The following is a 17957-nucleotide window of genomic DNA, read 5'->3' as shown; positions in this document are numbered from 1 at the left end:
CGTACAGAAGAGTACGTACTAAGTACGTACTATTACGTCCAAGCATAGATTTATAATACTCTAGATTGCGCCTTACGATCTTAAAATGGGTGACGGTTGCGACAGAGATAAATGAGCCTATTTGGTCGGTAGTCTCTTTTTAATTTAAGGGGAATATCGACGACGTGACTATCCCACTTTATCGAGTATTATGTATTGACAGTTCGAGCGGGTGGTGACGAGAAATGGTCTTTGGACTTCGGACATGGATAATCGTGGTTCGAATCCCATACCAACTTTACCTTTTTTATTTTTAATTTAATCAATATTGCGTTTATTAGATATTTTTACATCTGAAAAATGGACCTAAGTAAATCTAGCAGATAATAAATGTATGTATAGTAAGTTAATATTGGAATACATAATTATTTGTAAAATAAGTCATTCGTTATTAATATAAATTCGGCCTTATTCGAATGACGTGAATAAGGTTTGTATTGCTTCTACCTTTTTAAAAAATTGTAATAATAGTTTCATAAATAAAAATAATATCTAATTACTTATAATTGAATCGGTCATTTCAAAAACAGCAAAGTCCACAATTTTCAGAAACTAGCTTTTTGAGAGGAACAGACTCCTTTAAGATAAACGTTGTGTGCAAAAACGACACCAGTCCAGTAAAAACATTAGGAACAAAACTACAATATAACTCTGAATTTTGATGTCATCCATTTCATCCATCTTTCGACTATATAGGTAGTTTTCTTTGCTCTTCTGTAAAATTAGGAATATGTGACTCGTGTCTCGTGTTGTTTTTGAAATGACCGATTCAATTAATAAATCGATCATGGTACATTATGTTGATATTAATTATTGGTAATTTGTACGAATATTTTTAACAATTACTTTATACTATTGTACCATTAACTTATTAAAAAAATAACTGGCTTTTATATTTTTAAAAATCTATAGGTACCTACACAGTTTTTCTTATTTGTTATATATTTCTTTGCTTAGATTTATTTTAGAGATATAATAATATCTAATAAACGCAATATTGATTAAATAAAAAATAAAAAAAGCAAAGATTGGTATGGGATTCGAACCAGGATTATCCACGTCCGAAGACAAACGACCAGTTCTCGTTGCCATCCGCTCGAACTGTCAAATCATCTAAAATACTCGTCGATAGAGTAGGATAGTGACGTCGTCGATACTCCCCTTGAATTAGAAAGAGACTACCGACCAAATAGGCTCATTTATCTCTGTCGCAACCGTCACCCATTTTAAGATCGTAAGGCGCAATCTAGAGTATAATATATCTATGATTATAGTCATACTGAAAAATGTATTTTGTGGGCGAGGAAGTTAGATAAATAAAATTAAATAAAAAATAAGTATATTTAAAACAAAACCATTTGGCAAACTTTAAGAGTCATAAGTTTTGCTTGTTTTTGTACTTCAAATATGAATTTTTTTTCATATTGGTGAATAAAAAGGTAATTTTAACAATTAATTCATCATTTAGGTATCTATTTTAAATTTTAGACATGTCATCAAATAGTAAACATTACAAAAATGCTACAAAGCAATTGAAACGATTTAAGGAAATGAATGTGCAAAAAATATCTAGTTTTAATATTTCAGTGAAAAGTGAAATACTAGTTTAGATAATAAAACTATGGATATGACAGACACTAATGATAATTCAATGGATGTTTTTGAAAATTTAGAACATCATCCATTACCACACTCTCTTTCAGACACACTCTGTTTTGAATATGAGAATATATTATTAGAAGATGAAAAATGTATTAGTGATACTACGGAGGATACTACATATATTAAAAGTCTTACCAGTAGCTTATCAGAATGGTGCTGTAAACATAATATTACACATGTGGCTATTAATGACCTGTTAAATATTTTAAAACCATATCATCCTGAATTACCCCGAGATGCTAGAACTCTGTTACACACTCCAAGGAAAACTATTCTACAACCAATAAACTCAGGTCACTACATTCATTTTGGATTGAGAAATTGTTTGCAAAAACTACTGTCTCAGTATTCTGGAGAAGAGTGTCTTGATACTGTAGAAATTTTAATTAATATAGATGGTCTTCCACTTTCAAAAAGTTCATCCAGTCAAGTGTATCCAATTTTATGCAGTTTATATCCGAAACAGGGGCCAGTTGATATAGTTGGTATATTATATATATCAGGGTTACGAGATTATATATATCACGGTATATATCACGGTTATGAGAAACCCAAAGGTTCTAATTTATTTTTAGAAAAATTTGTAGAAGATGCCATAGAAATAATTAATAATGGTATGAAATATGAAAGTAGAACTTATTTTATTAAAATTAAAGGTTTTATTTGTGATGCTCCTGCTAAAGCATACATTACATGTACTAAAGGTCATTCTGGTTACATGTCTTGCAGTAAATGTGACATTGAAGGGGTTTACACTAATAGGATTTGTTTTCCTGACACGAAGAATTTCATTTCCAGGAATTTTCATTTGCGCACTGCATAAATTTGACTGTATAAAAACTACAATTGACTGTAATTAAATGCATTATGTAACAAAGATATGTACTATACAGTTAACTATAATTTATTGGGCTTAAAATAAAGCATTTAATCGTACTAGAGGGACATCAGTCTTAAAACAGATTTTTTTAAATTATTGTAAAAACAACCCACTTCTAAATTTCTAAATATTTAGAGCAGTTGCAAAAATGAATTGATTTTCGGAGACACACAAGGCAGACATACATTTAGCAGTATTATTTATTTATATGGGTGTATTTCCATGGGTTAATTAATGCTTCAGTTGATGATGGTTGTGATAAAATATTCTTTATCAAAAGTATCCAGTTTTATAATTTGATATTCTTTCTTTATAGAAGCTGCAATAAAAAGTCAAAAATGTAGTGATAAGAAGGTGGCGGAGCAAGAAATTGGACGATGGTTGAGGAGAGCCAGGGATCGCTTAAAAACTTTCAAGGAAAAGGAATCAGAATAAAAATTGAAATTATTTTTTTTTTAAATAATAAAGATATATTCACCTATATTTACTTTTATTTACATAAATCATCATAAGTATATATAGTATGTACATAATATTATGTATATACAGTGATGAGCGCGCTAATAACCGGCAACATAGCGCAAAAGATGGAAAACATATTAAATTGTGAGATAAAAAGAAATAAAACTAGTAGAGTTGTTAAAATTAGCGATAGTAACATATAAATTGATATTATATTGATTGTTTCCCACCTTTAGACGTATCAGAGGAGTATGTCAACTAAAACTGTCACTGTGACAGTGGCATTTCTCAAAATCGTCCGATACATCTAAAGGTGGGAAACAATCAATATAACGTCAATCTATAAGTTACTATCGCTAAATTTAACACCTACACTAGGTTAATCTCTTTTTATCTCACAACTTAATATGTTTTCCATCTTTTGCGTTATTTTGTCGGTTATTAGTGCGCTCATCACTGTATAGTATGTACTACGTACATACCTTCAATATGTATCTACTATGTACATACCTTCAGTACGTACCGTCAGTATGTACTAAGTATGTACCGTCAGTACGTACTAGGTACGTACCGTCAGTACGTATTAGGTACGTACCTTCAGTATGTACTAGGTATGTACCATAATTTGGAAAATGTACGCCTTATGTATGTATTAAGTACGTACTTCGTACAGCAAAGTACGTACATTGTATGTACTTTATGTTCCATCAGTACGTACTTAGTATGTCTTATGTACGTACTTGTGCTTATTGGGATTCTATCTAATTCCTCAAAACAAGCAAATTTCAATTAAACCCAGCTATATTATAATACCTTTTGATTTAGTTTTCCTTGCAAGAAATAAACAAAACACATCTAAACTAAACCTAACCTCGCTTTTGGCCATTCATTCATCTCCGTGTCTATGTCTCCGTGTCAAATAATTTCGACAGTCGCCATATTGAAAGCGACTTGTTTTTGGTCGAAATTTGATTTAGAATCAGGGCCCAGGGGCCTGATTCTAATTCATTTCGACAGTCGCAATTTCATTTCGACACCGCCATGACAGCCTGCGATTCTTGGGGATATTAACCTTATCATGTTGAGACTGCTCAGAATTTGGGTTGGCGCTTCGGTTTCTTGGATTTTGTTGATAGTCTGGGAAAATTATCGAAAAAATACCATTTTTGGGAAAAATTATTTACCAGCTATTTTATTGCTAAAATCGAATCTTAAGATTGCATATATTAGTAATATGGGGTATGACAAGTGCGCAGAAAGTGTGTTATTTTATTTATAAACAAATTAGCACTCCTAAATCTTCTTTTTTTTTTCAATTAGTGGTCTGTAACTCCTATAATTTTTCCTTTGAGCCAAAAACACTCAAATAAAAATTCACCGTAATTTAGTTCTGCACAAAGTTATTTTTTTTCCGATTTCCTTCAACAAAAATTTTACTCAGAAAATCCGAGTTTTCCCAAAAAATCTGCCATTTTCAATTAAAATTTTAGGGAAGTACCTAATTATTTATCAATAATTAAATAATTGAAGACATGAAAGATTTATTATAGTAGATTATACAGAGGGGCTAAATTATGGAATAAATTCATTTCTTTAAAACGGACGATTTTGGAGCAAAATCCCGAAAGAGGTCGATTTTTATTTTTAAATTACAATTTTTTGGCATATATTTCATACTAGTGACGTCATCCATCTGAGCGTGATGACGTAATCGATAATTTTGTTAATGGGAATAGGGGTCGTGTGGTAGGTCATTTGAAAGGGCGTTTAATTCTCTATTCAGTAATATAAACATTAATATCATTAGGTATTTATACAGGGTTGCCAAAAAAAATTTTGAATTAAATTAATTGGCGCAAAAAGAAGAATGTATGTAATTTATTTAACTCAAAATACATTGTACTGCTGTCAGAAAATAGAAAAAAAGGTTTATTTCACAAATAAACATTTCTTTTCGCTTAAATTAAATCACAAACAGCCTCCCTCCTACCTATTGGCAGTTTGAACTTTTAATTTAAGCTAAAAGCAATGTTTATTTGCAAAATAAACATTTTTTTCTATTTTCTGACAGCAATAGAATGTATTTTGAGTTAAATAAATTACATGCATTCTTCTTCTTGCGTCAATTAATTTAATTCAAAATTTTTTTTGGCCTCCCTGTATAAATAATGATATTAATGTTTATAATACTGAATAGAGCATTGAACGCCTTTGTAAATGCGCTACAACACGAACCCATATTCCTATTTAAAAAAATAATTACGTCATCACGCTCGGATGGATGACGTCACTAGTTTGAAATATATGCCAAGAAATTTAATTTAAAAATAAAAATCGACCTGTTTCGGGATTTTTCTCTAAAATCGTCCATTTTAGAGAAAATGAATTTATTCCATAATTTAGCCCCTCTCTGTATATCAGGAGACCGGCGACAATCTAACCAATAGTTTAGCAATAATTAAAATGTTAATTAAAAAATTTCGGTCGAAATAATAACCAGAAAGATTATGATACACCAGAATAACTATGATTTTCATATAAAAAAGCACTATACCTATTCAACGTACCTTACAGGATTGAAATTGGACCATTTGAGCGGTCTCAGGAATGTTATAAAGAAACAATTTTTTGGCTTATAAACAAATAGAACCCCTCAGAAAATATTAGATTAAATTAAATTAAGTTAACGCTGTTGAAAAGAGCACGGCTTCTGTGTCCTTTTCGAAGAAAAACAAATTGAATTGCGAGGAGTGATTCCAGGTATAACCGGTCAAATTTGACCGGCATTTGCGACAGAGTTATAAACAACAGGATTTTAATCTTTAAACCATTAGATACCTTTTAATTCCGGTCCTCTTTGTACATACAAATTTTCATATCTTCAAGACACTCATAACAAAAAAGATTTATGTCACTGTCACCAAATTATTTAATTATTGATAAATAATTACTTCCCTCAAATTTTAGTTGAAAATTAAAGATTTTGTTTGGAAAACCCGAATTTTCCGAAGAAAATTTCCGTCGAAGGAAATTGGAATAAATTATCAATGTGCAGAATTAAATTACTGTCAATTTTTATGTGAGTGTTTTGGTTTAAAGTTAAAATTTTCGGAGTTATAGAGCAATAATAAAAAAAAAAGATTTCGGAGTGCTAATTTGTTTATAAACAAAATAACACACTTTCTGTGGACTTTGCACAGCTATATTACTAATATAGGAAATCTTAAGATTTGATTTCAGCATGTCCAGCAATAAAATAGCTGGTAATTAATTTTCCTTGTTTTTTACTAATTTTCCCAGATTATTACCTCACATCTTTCATTGAGTTGATGATTCATGTTGTGGACATTCTCAATTATTATATTTCTAATTTAATACTATTCTATCTAATTCCTCAAAACAAGCAAATTTCAATTAAACCCAGCTATATTATAATACCTTTTGATTTAGTTTTCCTTGCAAGAAATAAACAAAACACATCTAAACTAAACCTAACCTCGCTTTTGGCCATTCATTCATCTCCGTGTCAAATAATTTCGACAGTCGCCATATTGAAAGCGACTTGTTTTTGGTCGAAATTTGATTTAGAATCAGGGCCCAGGTGTCAGTTTGGCTTCACTTTTGGTCAAGGATTACTCGTCCTCTCTCTTTCCTTGTCTAAGATATAACCAATGATACAAACCAAAGACGTATGACATAGATATATTAATATTATCTGACACATGACAGAAGCTCGAAACAAATGACAATCGATGAAAAGCCCTATTTTGAAAAAATTTGAAAACGTTTAATTATCGACATCCGTCTGTTCGTCCGTAAAGACAACTCCTTCGTAAGTATACCAGATAGAATGACAAATGAGGTATCGAATGAAAGCTTAAAACCCAAGGATGGTAATAAAGATAAGAGATAAGTAATTTGACCGAGGACTTCCGGTTTTAGAGTTGCAACCAGAAGTACTGTTTTAAAACTGCCCGAATAGTACAAGCAATATATTATTCGACGCATCTTAGCAAGACGAGAACAAATAATTAATATACTTCCAGTTTCATGCCTGTCTGTCCGTCTGTCCGCGAATATAACTCCTCCGTTATTAATACAGATAGAATGACAATGAGACGTCGAATGGAAGTTTATAACCCAAGGATATTAACGATGACAAATTTGACCTCTGACTTCTGGTTTTAGAGTTACAACTCGACAATATTATTCGACGTGCTATCAAGATAAAAACAAATATATTTATACTTTTGGTTTTAATATCATTTTCCGTTAAAAAGTTCTAACTTATAGTCGCGGAAATATAGTAAGTTACATATAGTCGAGGAAATGAAGCATTTTGGCTCGCAATTTTTTCGTCCAGCATGGATTTCCTTGAAATTTTCACAGAAGGTAGGGAATAGTCCAAGGATCATTTTCTATATCATGCCGCTGTACGCTAAAACCTTGGGGTGGTTGCCACCCCATCACGGGGGCGGGAATTTTTTATTACATTTTAACTATGTAAATCGATGTAAAAAGTGATTATAAGAAAAAAATATTTGTTACATTTTCTTCGTAAAACTAATATTTTTTGAGTTATTCGCGCTTGCAAGTAACAGTTTTTCGATGAAAAAATCGTCTTTTTTAGATGGTTTTTTGAGAATACCTCTAAAAATATGCATTTTATCAAAAAAACTGTAGATATCAAAATTGTATCTTTTAGTAACACAAACCAAATTGTTTTTCTGTAATATCGCTAAGACCAATACAAACCGAGATACGGGATGTTAAAAGTTAGCTTTTTTCGTCAAATGCATAATTTGAAATATTCAAAGTAAAATAACGGAAAAACTTTGCATTTTTCGAGGAAAAGTTAAATAATATTTTTTCAAGCATACAGTTAGGCCTTTCGAAAAAAAATTATAAAAAGTTTCTAATCTGACAAGTAAGCGACTTATGATCAAAAAAAGGTCGGTACCTGCTTTTCTCTATGAAAAAATCAGTGAAAACAACCCCCTAACTACCCTCCTGATTAAAAATTGGTCTTCACCTTTCTGCAATTCCTTTTATATTTAAATTATCAATACACCCAAGAAGTTTGACCCATTTAAAAGGCCTAGTTTTAGAAAAATTTCAGTTCAAAGGAAAATTAATTTTTTGGAATTTCCCATTTTTCACCTTTTACTTCAAAATATCTCCGAAAATACTGGAGATACGAAAAAATGATTCATTACCAAATTATTGCTCCCTTAATAACTAAAATTCGCTTGTGCATAGATTTTCATTACAGTGAACAGTAAGCGAGATATAGCTGTTTAAAACCTCTATTTACGAGCAAACACCCCCTTATTCGAACCCTTTAAACCCACCCTAATTAAAAACTGAGGGGTCTGACGGAATTTAGTTTACAGAGACTTATAACTCTTCAAAAATACTACAAAGTCATTTTTGAAAAAATTTTTCACCGCCAAAAATGAAGGAGCTATGTTTATAAAACGAATTTTTTTTCGAAAAATTCGGATAGTCTGCTTATGGATAATTTTCAATGTATGTATAATATCACAGAACCGGTTCGTATACTGGAAGATGACTAAAAAACTATTTGTATTTGTATTTGCACATATTTGTAAATTCGTATTTTTGTGTAAATAAATGTTTTTGTAATTCTTTAATTCTACTTTTTTTTTCTGTATAGACCTATTAAAATATCTACTTATAAAAACTGTAATGTTATTAAGGGTGGTTTTTAAGGGTTGAAATATTATGATATTATATCTTAAAGTACCTATAAAACAATCATTATTTAACCAATCAAAACCAAATTTTACCCATATATTAAAGTATACAATGTTTTTATATAATTTTTGACAATATAAGGGGTTGTTTACATCCCTAAAAATAATCAACGCCCTTAAGCATGATATAGAATATGAAGTACAGGGTGAGATGATCCTAATTCCAAATTTTTATGTAAATCGATGCCGAAATTATTCTTTTAGGATAAGTAAATTATTTATATATAGCTCCAACGAGGGTGGTTTTAAGGGTTGAAATGTTATAAATAGTATATCTTAAAGCATAAAACATTCATTATGTAACTAATAAGAACCAAATGTTGACAATATTATAGTTTAAAATGTTATTTTATAATTTTTTACAACTAGGGGTAGTTGTCACCCTTAAAAACCAAAAGCGTACAACGGCTCAATATAGAAAATGAACTAGAGGGTGAAATGAGCCTAATCCCAAATTTTTGTACAAATCGATGGTGGACGAAAAAATTGCGAGGTTTTGCCATTTTTTCAGCTTCATTTCCTCGACTAATATGTGACATATTAATCGCAATCGAAAAGTCGAGCTTGAATCTTTAGTTCCTGTTTTGAAGCCATTTCCCGTTTAAACAATTATGACCGAAAGTTTAGTAAAAATAACTCAAAATTAGTGAAATCGTATATCAATCCGAGGCTAAGTTACACGAACAGTTCAAATATCGACTTCTGGTTCTACTTTCGGTCACTTTGGGTGAAAACCTAGGACTTGCGAAGTCCACTTAGGTACCTACTTGTTTCAAAATTTACATTTAGGCCCGGTACTTTATGTCTCCGTTAACAGCCGGTTAGTTAACCGGGGTTTAATCGGGACAGAAATATATGCATAATATAGACATAAACGCAATTATACTTATTATTACACACACCGGCAAAATTAGCCGAACACGTTAAAAATGGGACATGTTTGATGTCTCGTATTTCATAAACCAGTGGTCCGATTTGAGTGATTCTTTTAGTATGTTATAGCCTTATTATTTAAGAATATCGGTGTAATAATATTGTTGCTAGACAGGTAAATGTCATTTTATACCGGGTGTAACAAGCATACTGTGTTTTTTTCTTAAAGTTCGGAACACCCTGTGGAATATTCCAGCGTATATAAAATATTAAAATTAAAACTCGATTGTAGAATTATGCTTTCTTAACATTTTCTTTTTTGATTCATTTGCTTATGTTGGAAAATAAAAAAGTTATGTGCTTTAACAACTGACCATGTTTTTTATCAATAAATCCTCATAGTAGGGGAGAAAAGTATTGCAATTACTCGAGCGTTCTTGGGACCTGGAGTGGATTGTGAAGAGTGGGTGCTACAACCAAAAAAAGTTAAGTTAAGTTTTCCATAAAGTGTGGGACTCTCCATTTTTCAATTTAATTTTCCATTTTCACCAATCGTTTTTTCCGATTATAGCGCCATTTATCCATAATAGGAAAAAACGTTGCGAATAAAACTTGCTTATTTTTACGTCAAGGATCCAAATCTGCAATAAAAATTGGGGGCTCCTATTTAATATTTTAATGTAACCCCCCACCCCACCTCCGTGGGGGGTTGTGTTTGGTGCCATTCGGTAGATTTTTGAAAAATATTGAATAGGTATATTTTGCAGTTTTACGATCTAATGTTCATTTCGCAAAATATCGCGGGGTCGTATTTATAATTTTTAATTTACCCCCCACCCCTCTCCGTGGGGTGTCACGAGCCCCCACGGAGGTGGGGTGGGGATTTAATTTAAAATATTAAATAGGAGCCCCCAATTTTTATTGCAGATTTAGATTCTTTACGTAAAAATAAGCAACTTTTATTCGACATATTTTTTCGAATTATGGATAGACAGCGCTATAATCGGAGAAAAATGATTGTTTCAAATGGAACATTAAATTAAAAAATGAAAAGTCCCCCACTTTATGGAAAACTTAACTTAACCTTTTTCTGATTTTAGCACATACTCTTCACAATCCCATAGGTCCCCATAACGCTCGAGTAACTGCAAATTTAGTATACTTTCCTCCCCTACTATGAGGATTTATTGATGAAAAACATGGATAGCTGTTAACGTACATAACTTTTTTATTATCTCACATAAGTAAATGAATCGAAAAGGAAAATGATGCAAGCCTAAGTCTACAATCGAGTATTAATTCTAATATTTTACATATGCTAGAATATTCCACAGGGTGTTCCAAACTTTACGAAAAAAACACAGTATGATTGGTACACCCAGTATAAAATGGTATTTACCTGTCTAGTAACAATATTATTATTACAACGATATTCTTAAATAATAAGGCTATAACATACTGAAAGAATCACTCAAATCGGACCACTGGTTTATGAAATACGAGACATCAAACATGTCCCATTTTTAACCTGTTCGGCTAATTTTGCCGGTGTGTGTATATTCATAAATAATTATAATAATAATTATAATTGCTTTTATTACAACGCAAGAGGCCCTTGAGGTACTTTTCTGTCCCGATTAAACCCCGGTTAGCTAACCGAGGTTTAACCAGGACATAAAGTACTGGCCCTTTAGTCTTTGTCTAGGTACCTACTACTCACAGTTCACATTTCGGCTGTGTGTGAACAAGCTCACATTCAGGCTGTGTGCCAACAAGCCCACATCCGGGCTGTGTTTTAACAAGCCACATTCGAGCTGTGTTCAAACAAGACTACATTCGGGCTGCACTACAAGCCCACTCGGGTTGTGTTTGAACAAGCTCACATACGTGCTGTGTTTGAACACGCTCACAATCGGGCTGTGTTCAAACAAGCTCACATTCCAGTTGTTATCTACATGTATTTAATTATTTTAATTATTCTTCTTCTTCTTGTTGTTGTTGTGTTGAACCACGTACCAGGAAAACCTTCGCCTTCCTGGTCCTAGTATTTCTTTCGAGGTATTCGGTTTTGGCTGCTTTTATTGTGGTTAACAGCTTTTTTTCTTTTTGTATTCTCAGCAAATCACCCTCATTAGTAACGTGGTCGGTATAAATACCTTCAGGATTCGACGATAAAGCCACATTTCAAAAGCCTCAATTTTCTTGCAGGTGGCGTCTGTGAGAGTCCACGACTCAACTCCATACAACAGTATTTTAATTATTAAGAGGTATTTAATACTTTGTGAGAAGAAGAATTGTTAATCGAAGTCGTTTATATTCAACCAGTTTGGTTCTCTACTTATGTTGGAGGAATAGAACCATTCCACAACAAAGGCAACATATTCCTACACCCTTGAATGAAGAAGAAGAAGGATGTTTTGAAATTAGTCATTTTGATGCTATTGGTAACAATAAAGCTATTTTTAATTTGTCCAATACTTCGTTTTTAAACATTTTAAAATAAAAGTCAATAAATATCCATGATATCACATGTCAAAGTAGGTAGGTATACTTATATTATCATTTCATAACGTAGTCATTTGTAGACAAACTTGTACACAAATAGTCAAAACGTCAATCAAAATGAACGAACTTACCATTACACCAGAAAAGAAAAAAATTCCACTAAAATTTCCACTTTGGCACATTCCCTACTTGGAAAAGCACCGAATCTATGATTTGTTTCACGAGATAGTTAGGGAATTGGTCATACAAAAACCAGATGATCACGTTCTCTTCACCAAACAGATTCTACTGAATGCCGCGAAGAGCAGAGACGTCCCAAGAATATTGTTTTTGCCATCTCCCAAAGTAAATCTCCAGGAATTATCTTCGGAAGTAGCTAAAGTGACAAAACAGTTTGTTATAACACGCCAATCAGTGGCAAACTGTCTAAATGCTGATTTTGATGTAGTCAGTTCGGAAGTTCTAGGTAAATATTTTGGATTTTCGTATGTATTAACAGGCCTCTTAGGCCCATTGCTAGATAGATAATTTCCTTCGTTTTCTGTTCTTAACTGTCAGCATCCAACTCTCATCCATTTCTTTCTTGGACTTAATCTTTTTTTGCCCTCAGGTACCTACTCTCCAACCAATATTCTTGATTTGTCTATTATCTTGCATCCTTCCGAGGTGTGCGAGCCGTTCTAGTCTGTTTTTTCACTACTTTTGTTATTTGAGGGTATTTTGTTATGTTGTATTGGGGAATATTGGTCATGCCATTGGTACACTTCTATACATTTGTTCGTCTTCTCTATTCTTCATCTAAAACTTTTCCAAAAACATTCTGCGAAGTATTTACCCATGCTTCCAATGTGTTCTGTATGGTTTACGACTTGTTTCACGAGATAGTTAGGGAATTGGTCATACAAAAACCGGATGATCATGTCCTCTTCATCAAACAGATTCTATTGAATGCCGCGAAGAGCACAGATGTCCCGAGAATATTGTTTTTACCATCTCCCAAAGTAAATCTCCAGGAATTATCTTCTGAAGTAGCTAAAGTAACGAAACAGTTTGTTATAACACGCCAGTCAGTGGCAAACTGTTATGAAATGCTGATTTTGATGTAGCCAATTCAGAAGTTTTAGGTAAATGTTTTGGATTTTCGTATTGTGACGAATTTCTAACTGAGGCCGGTCCTGCCCCTAGCAGTCAACAAACAACAGCGACACGTCATCGACGAGTAATGTCTCCGCTAATCCAGAAGTTTCCCGATGATAGGCGGAGACCCGCCTCAGGCCTTCCAAATGTTCTCGAAGCAGAGCCGTATCTATATAAGCGGATGATTTTTAAGCAGCAGTCAGTCAGTCAATGAACGAGCCGCGACGCGTGATATTATTGTATTCGAAATCGGATTTAATGAAATGTATATATTAGTTATCGAAGTTATTATGTTTAGTTAATTAAATCATAAATTTGAGTTGTAAATAAATTAGATGTGTTAGTTGGTGTTATTTGTAATTATTAAAATAAATAAGTGATGTAAATAAAATAATATAAGTAAGTCTTCCTTTATTTAAATTAAACTTAGTGCCTAAAGATATAAATAAATAAAATAGTAGAGTCAATCGCGTAACAGTATGTACATATTGTTATGCTCTGTATTTCTCTCTGTTATGAGATTGATCAGCAAATTCTTATTTTGATTATTTACTTAATTATTTTAATTATTACTTTATGTAAAACAAAACCAAAATTAAATTAAATTTTCTAATAAATTTTATTCATCTCAGAGCTATTTTAATTTTAATGAATTTCTTCAGTTCATTCATCCAGGGACAAAACAGGGAAATTAAATACAGGACAACATCAAGTTTAGGGCAACCAAACATAACCAATTTGTAGTTGACATTTGAGGTAATCTAAAAACACTGACAGTGTTGCCATGTTGTAAAATATTTCTTACTGTAACATCTAAAATTCAAAATTGAATAGAACACAATATATAATTTAAAAATCGAAAAGAAATGTTAGATATAAATCAGAAAATATATTAAAAGCATTAAAATTATATAAAAATCAATAGTGGCAAAAGTTAATAGAAACACTAAACAATGTGAAGATTTCTAAACTGTAACTAATAAAATATCTAAAATACTAAATAGTAATAAAAAGAAACTAACTTAAATGAATAAACTAACCTATGAAATAAACATCTAAATTATAAAAAAAAATTTTAAACAAGGTCTAAATTCATATGTCTAAATTATAAACAGATATGGCAACACTGTTCACAAAATTCATGCTGTTGCATGGCCGTTGCCCTAAGCCCTAAACTTTATGTTGTCCCACTCGATGTCATATAAATGTTACAAATATTTTTTATTTATCCAATATACCATAAAAATATCAGATTGAAAAATTATACTAAAATTCAATTCTGTTGCAACTATTTCTCATCTAATAAATTAAGCTCTAATTCTGATATTTCCTTCGTTTTAACAAAAATCTTATTTAAATAATTCGCTAGACTATTCTTAAAAAAAAAACTAAAATTTACTTTTCTCCTTTTGAATTGATTACTTATTTCTTCTTTAAATTTTGGAATAACTAGATTATGCTATAGAACTGTTCAATAAAAAATAAACAAATATGGTGTGGATATAAAACAAACTCTCTCCGTTTCACAAAAATTCTGACTAACCTTTTTGTTTCTTGTTTACTTCTTCTCTTGGATTGCGTAGTCCTGATTCCCCCACACGTACTCCTAGGATGTAGCGAAAGGTCCTTCTCGTCCAAACTGCTTCACAAAAAAACAAACAACGGGACTCGCTCGAAATCTCTATTCGGTTTTCTCTCTGCTCGATATCTTGTGCAAATTGATACCCACCGGCTACTCGTTCTAGATAGAAAACAGGAAATTCCTCGGGCATAAGGAAAATTAACTTCTCAACTCGGTCAACGATTTCTTTTTCATCACGATTCTGCTCGCAAAGGCCAATTTCACCACTTTACACCGACTTCTCAGTTTTTAAAAACTGGACTGCACTCTCCAGATATTCATTACACAGTGACCATTTTTTCTCTTCTCAAACTCAGACTCAACACTCTCATCCCTTCCATCCATCTTTTTTCGCCAATCACAAGCATCCTCTCTACCCACTACATCCATATTTTCATTTCTTTTCCTTCGGATGACCAAGCGGGGGAAATTGTGACCCCAGCGTATGTTTTTTTTTATATATTCAAAAGTATTTTCAATTTTTAACCTTATTATTTTTTTATTTGACTTTAATATCATTCTAGATATCCTCATATTTTGAAATAAAAAAAATTCCCAATATTTTACGAATAAAAAATATATTCTGAAGTTGATGTTTAGTAAAACACCGTCTATTATGTGTAATTCCAAGTAGTTTTACGCTAATGACGTCGACTTTGCAAAGTAACAAGACACTTACTCAACATACACACTACACATGACACTAATACTCATGTTGTGACTGGCTGAATGACATAAAGTCCATGCAATAAAAAAAACTTAATTTTTTTGTTAATTGTCATTTTTGACATTTTTGACCTGGGGTCATTTCCCCCCCCCCCCCCCCCTTGGTCATCTGTGTAACAAAAAAAGGTTGGTCATCGGAAGGTTAAGAACCAATTTATTTTGTATACAACTTTTCCGTTTTGTTAAATTCTAGGAGATACCAAATTACTTTCGTTGTTTCAAAATGCTAAACAAAAAGCCTTATATTCTAAACTCAATAAATTTGTTTACTCTCTCTCCTCCTACAAATCATTTACAAATGTCCTATTGTCGATTCCAAAGCGAAATAAAATGTACTTTCTAATCTTCCCCCACCATTGTCTAAGTCCGTTCAAAAACCCATTAACAAACCACTTTAACGATTTCACTTTCCGCGAAAACACTGTTTACTAACTAAATTATAATATTTACAATTTTTGGTCATATACAGGGCGATGAAAATCTATGATCTCGTGGTCTCTGATATAAATGTATTTTCTAAATTTTCCCCATAAAAATTATACAACAATAAATATAACGCCTCTTAGAACCATTGCTCGATGGATAATTTCCATCGTTTTCTGTTCTTAACTGTCAGCTTCCAATCTCTGATTTCCAACTCTCTGACATCTTCCATCACTCCATCTCTCCATTTCTTTCTTGACCTTCCTCTCTTTTTTGCCCTCAGTTACTTTCCAACCAATAATCTTAATTTGTCTATTACCTTGCATAATTTCTAGATGTCCAAGCCCTTCTGCTACTACTATTGGTTGACGACGTTCTCCGACACCTTCCGACTTCTAATCGCCATTCTTCTCTGTGTGAGCGTAGAGCTGAAGGAATTTTATTTTCCTCTAGTTCTTTTTCCATTCTCTCTCTCCAGCTTCTTCTCGGCCCTCCTCTTTTTCTTTTCCCTTCTAGTGTCCACGCCAAAATCTGTTTAGGGATCCTGTTATCTGCAATTCTCTGTAGATGATCATACCATCTTAGTTGTTTTGTTTTTATGTCATCAATTATTGTATGTGTGACTCCCATCATGTCTCATATTCTCTCATTTGGTATCCGATCTCGTCTTGATTTGCCTGATGCTCTTCTACAGAAGTATATTTCTGTTACTAGTAACATTTTCTCTGTTCTTTGTTTCAGCTGCCAAACTTCTAAGCCATTCTAATCTACGTTTTTTCACCACTTTTGTTGCTGGAGGGTTAGCATACGATTGGTATACTTCTACAGAAGTTAGTTTTATTCATTCTTCCTCGACCGCTTTTCCACCAAACATTCTGCGAAGTATCTTTTCCATGCTTCTAATGTGTTTTCCATGGTTTTGTTCATAATCCATGTCTCGACAGAGTATAGCATTGTTGGTCTGATTATAGTTTTGTATACTTGCTTTGTATTGTAAATATTTTTAATTTTCGTACCTATTCAATTTAAATTATTGGTTGATATTTTTCTTTGTAGCAAAATGTTTGTCATTAATTGTTCGCCAGGAAAATTATTACTCTCATGGCTGGATCATGGTGGATTGTATCAGGAATGTGAATGATGCGAAACAACTATTGCTGCTTGGTATAATTCCTACGCATACCTTCCATTTGATAGCACCGTTGCAGCCTAACGTCGAAGACATTTTATATTGCAAAGTAAGTTTTTACCTATGGAAGAGGGTTAGCCAATATGTTAGTCTAATTAAAAAAAGGCTGTAGAATACATTGATGAGCGCGCTAGCACACTAGTGGAGGTGGGAGATTTAGCGATAAAAACCTATAAATTTACAGTCTAGTTTGGTTAGAATGTGTGTGTACTTTGTACGCACGTAAGAAGTTACACTTCTATTATATGATTTCTTAAAAATAAATATACTTTAAACAGTTTGTTTTAATTTTTTTTAAACACCAAACTAATTTTGTGCTTACCGCTTTCAAAAAAATAAAAAAAAGTATAGGATTGCTCCGGATTCGAACTCAAGACCTCTCGATCTCTGGCTAAATGCTATACCAAATACGCTACGAGGACTCTGTCTGTATCGGTTCGGACGTACCTAATGACAATTCACGGTAACAAACAGACAAAGTGAAGTATAATAAATATACAATAAAATGTTTTAATAATACTCATCTTGCTCCTGAGGAAGACAAATCCAAAGACACAAAAATTATAATAAATATATTTACTAAAAACACTAATATATTCTTTTCACAACTTTTCTTGCACTGATATATTTATACATAACTTGAAAAATTTAGCAACTAAACGC

At 32.3% G+C, this 17957-nt stretch overlaps 1 protein-coding gene and 1 long non-coding RNA gene across 2 annotated transcripts in view; both read left to right on the top strand.

Annotated features, from left to right (window-relative positions):
- Positions 1-1318: 1318 nt before the first annotated feature.
- Positions 1319-3062, top strand: LOC126886410 (uncharacterized). Its single transcript, XR_007698604.1, has 2 exons — positions 1319-1478; positions 2898-3062. It is a non-coding gene; the product is annotated as an uncharacterized LOC126886410 (long non-coding RNA).
- Positions 3063-12249: 9187 nt separating this feature from the next.
- Positions 12250-17957, top strand: part of LOC126886400 (adenylate kinase 8) — a 42743-nt gene continuing 37035 nt past the window's right edge. Inside the window, exons 1-2 of the mRNA XM_050653329.1 lie at positions 12250-12664; positions 17162-17343. Coding sequence (XP_050509286.1) covers positions 12316-12664; positions 17162-17343 — 531 coding nt within the window. The 5' untranslated portion in view covers positions 12250-12315. The remainder of the gene's footprint in view (positions 12665-17161; positions 17344-17957) is intronic.

This window comes from Diabrotica virgifera, chromosome 1, assembly GCF_917563875.1.
Source record: "Diabrotica virgifera virgifera chromosome 1, PGI_DIABVI_V3a".
Lineage (NCBI taxonomy): Eukaryota > Metazoa > Arthropoda > Insecta > Coleoptera > Chrysomelidae > Diabrotica > Diabrotica virgifera.
This window is presented reverse-complemented; position numbering and strand designations above follow the sequence as displayed.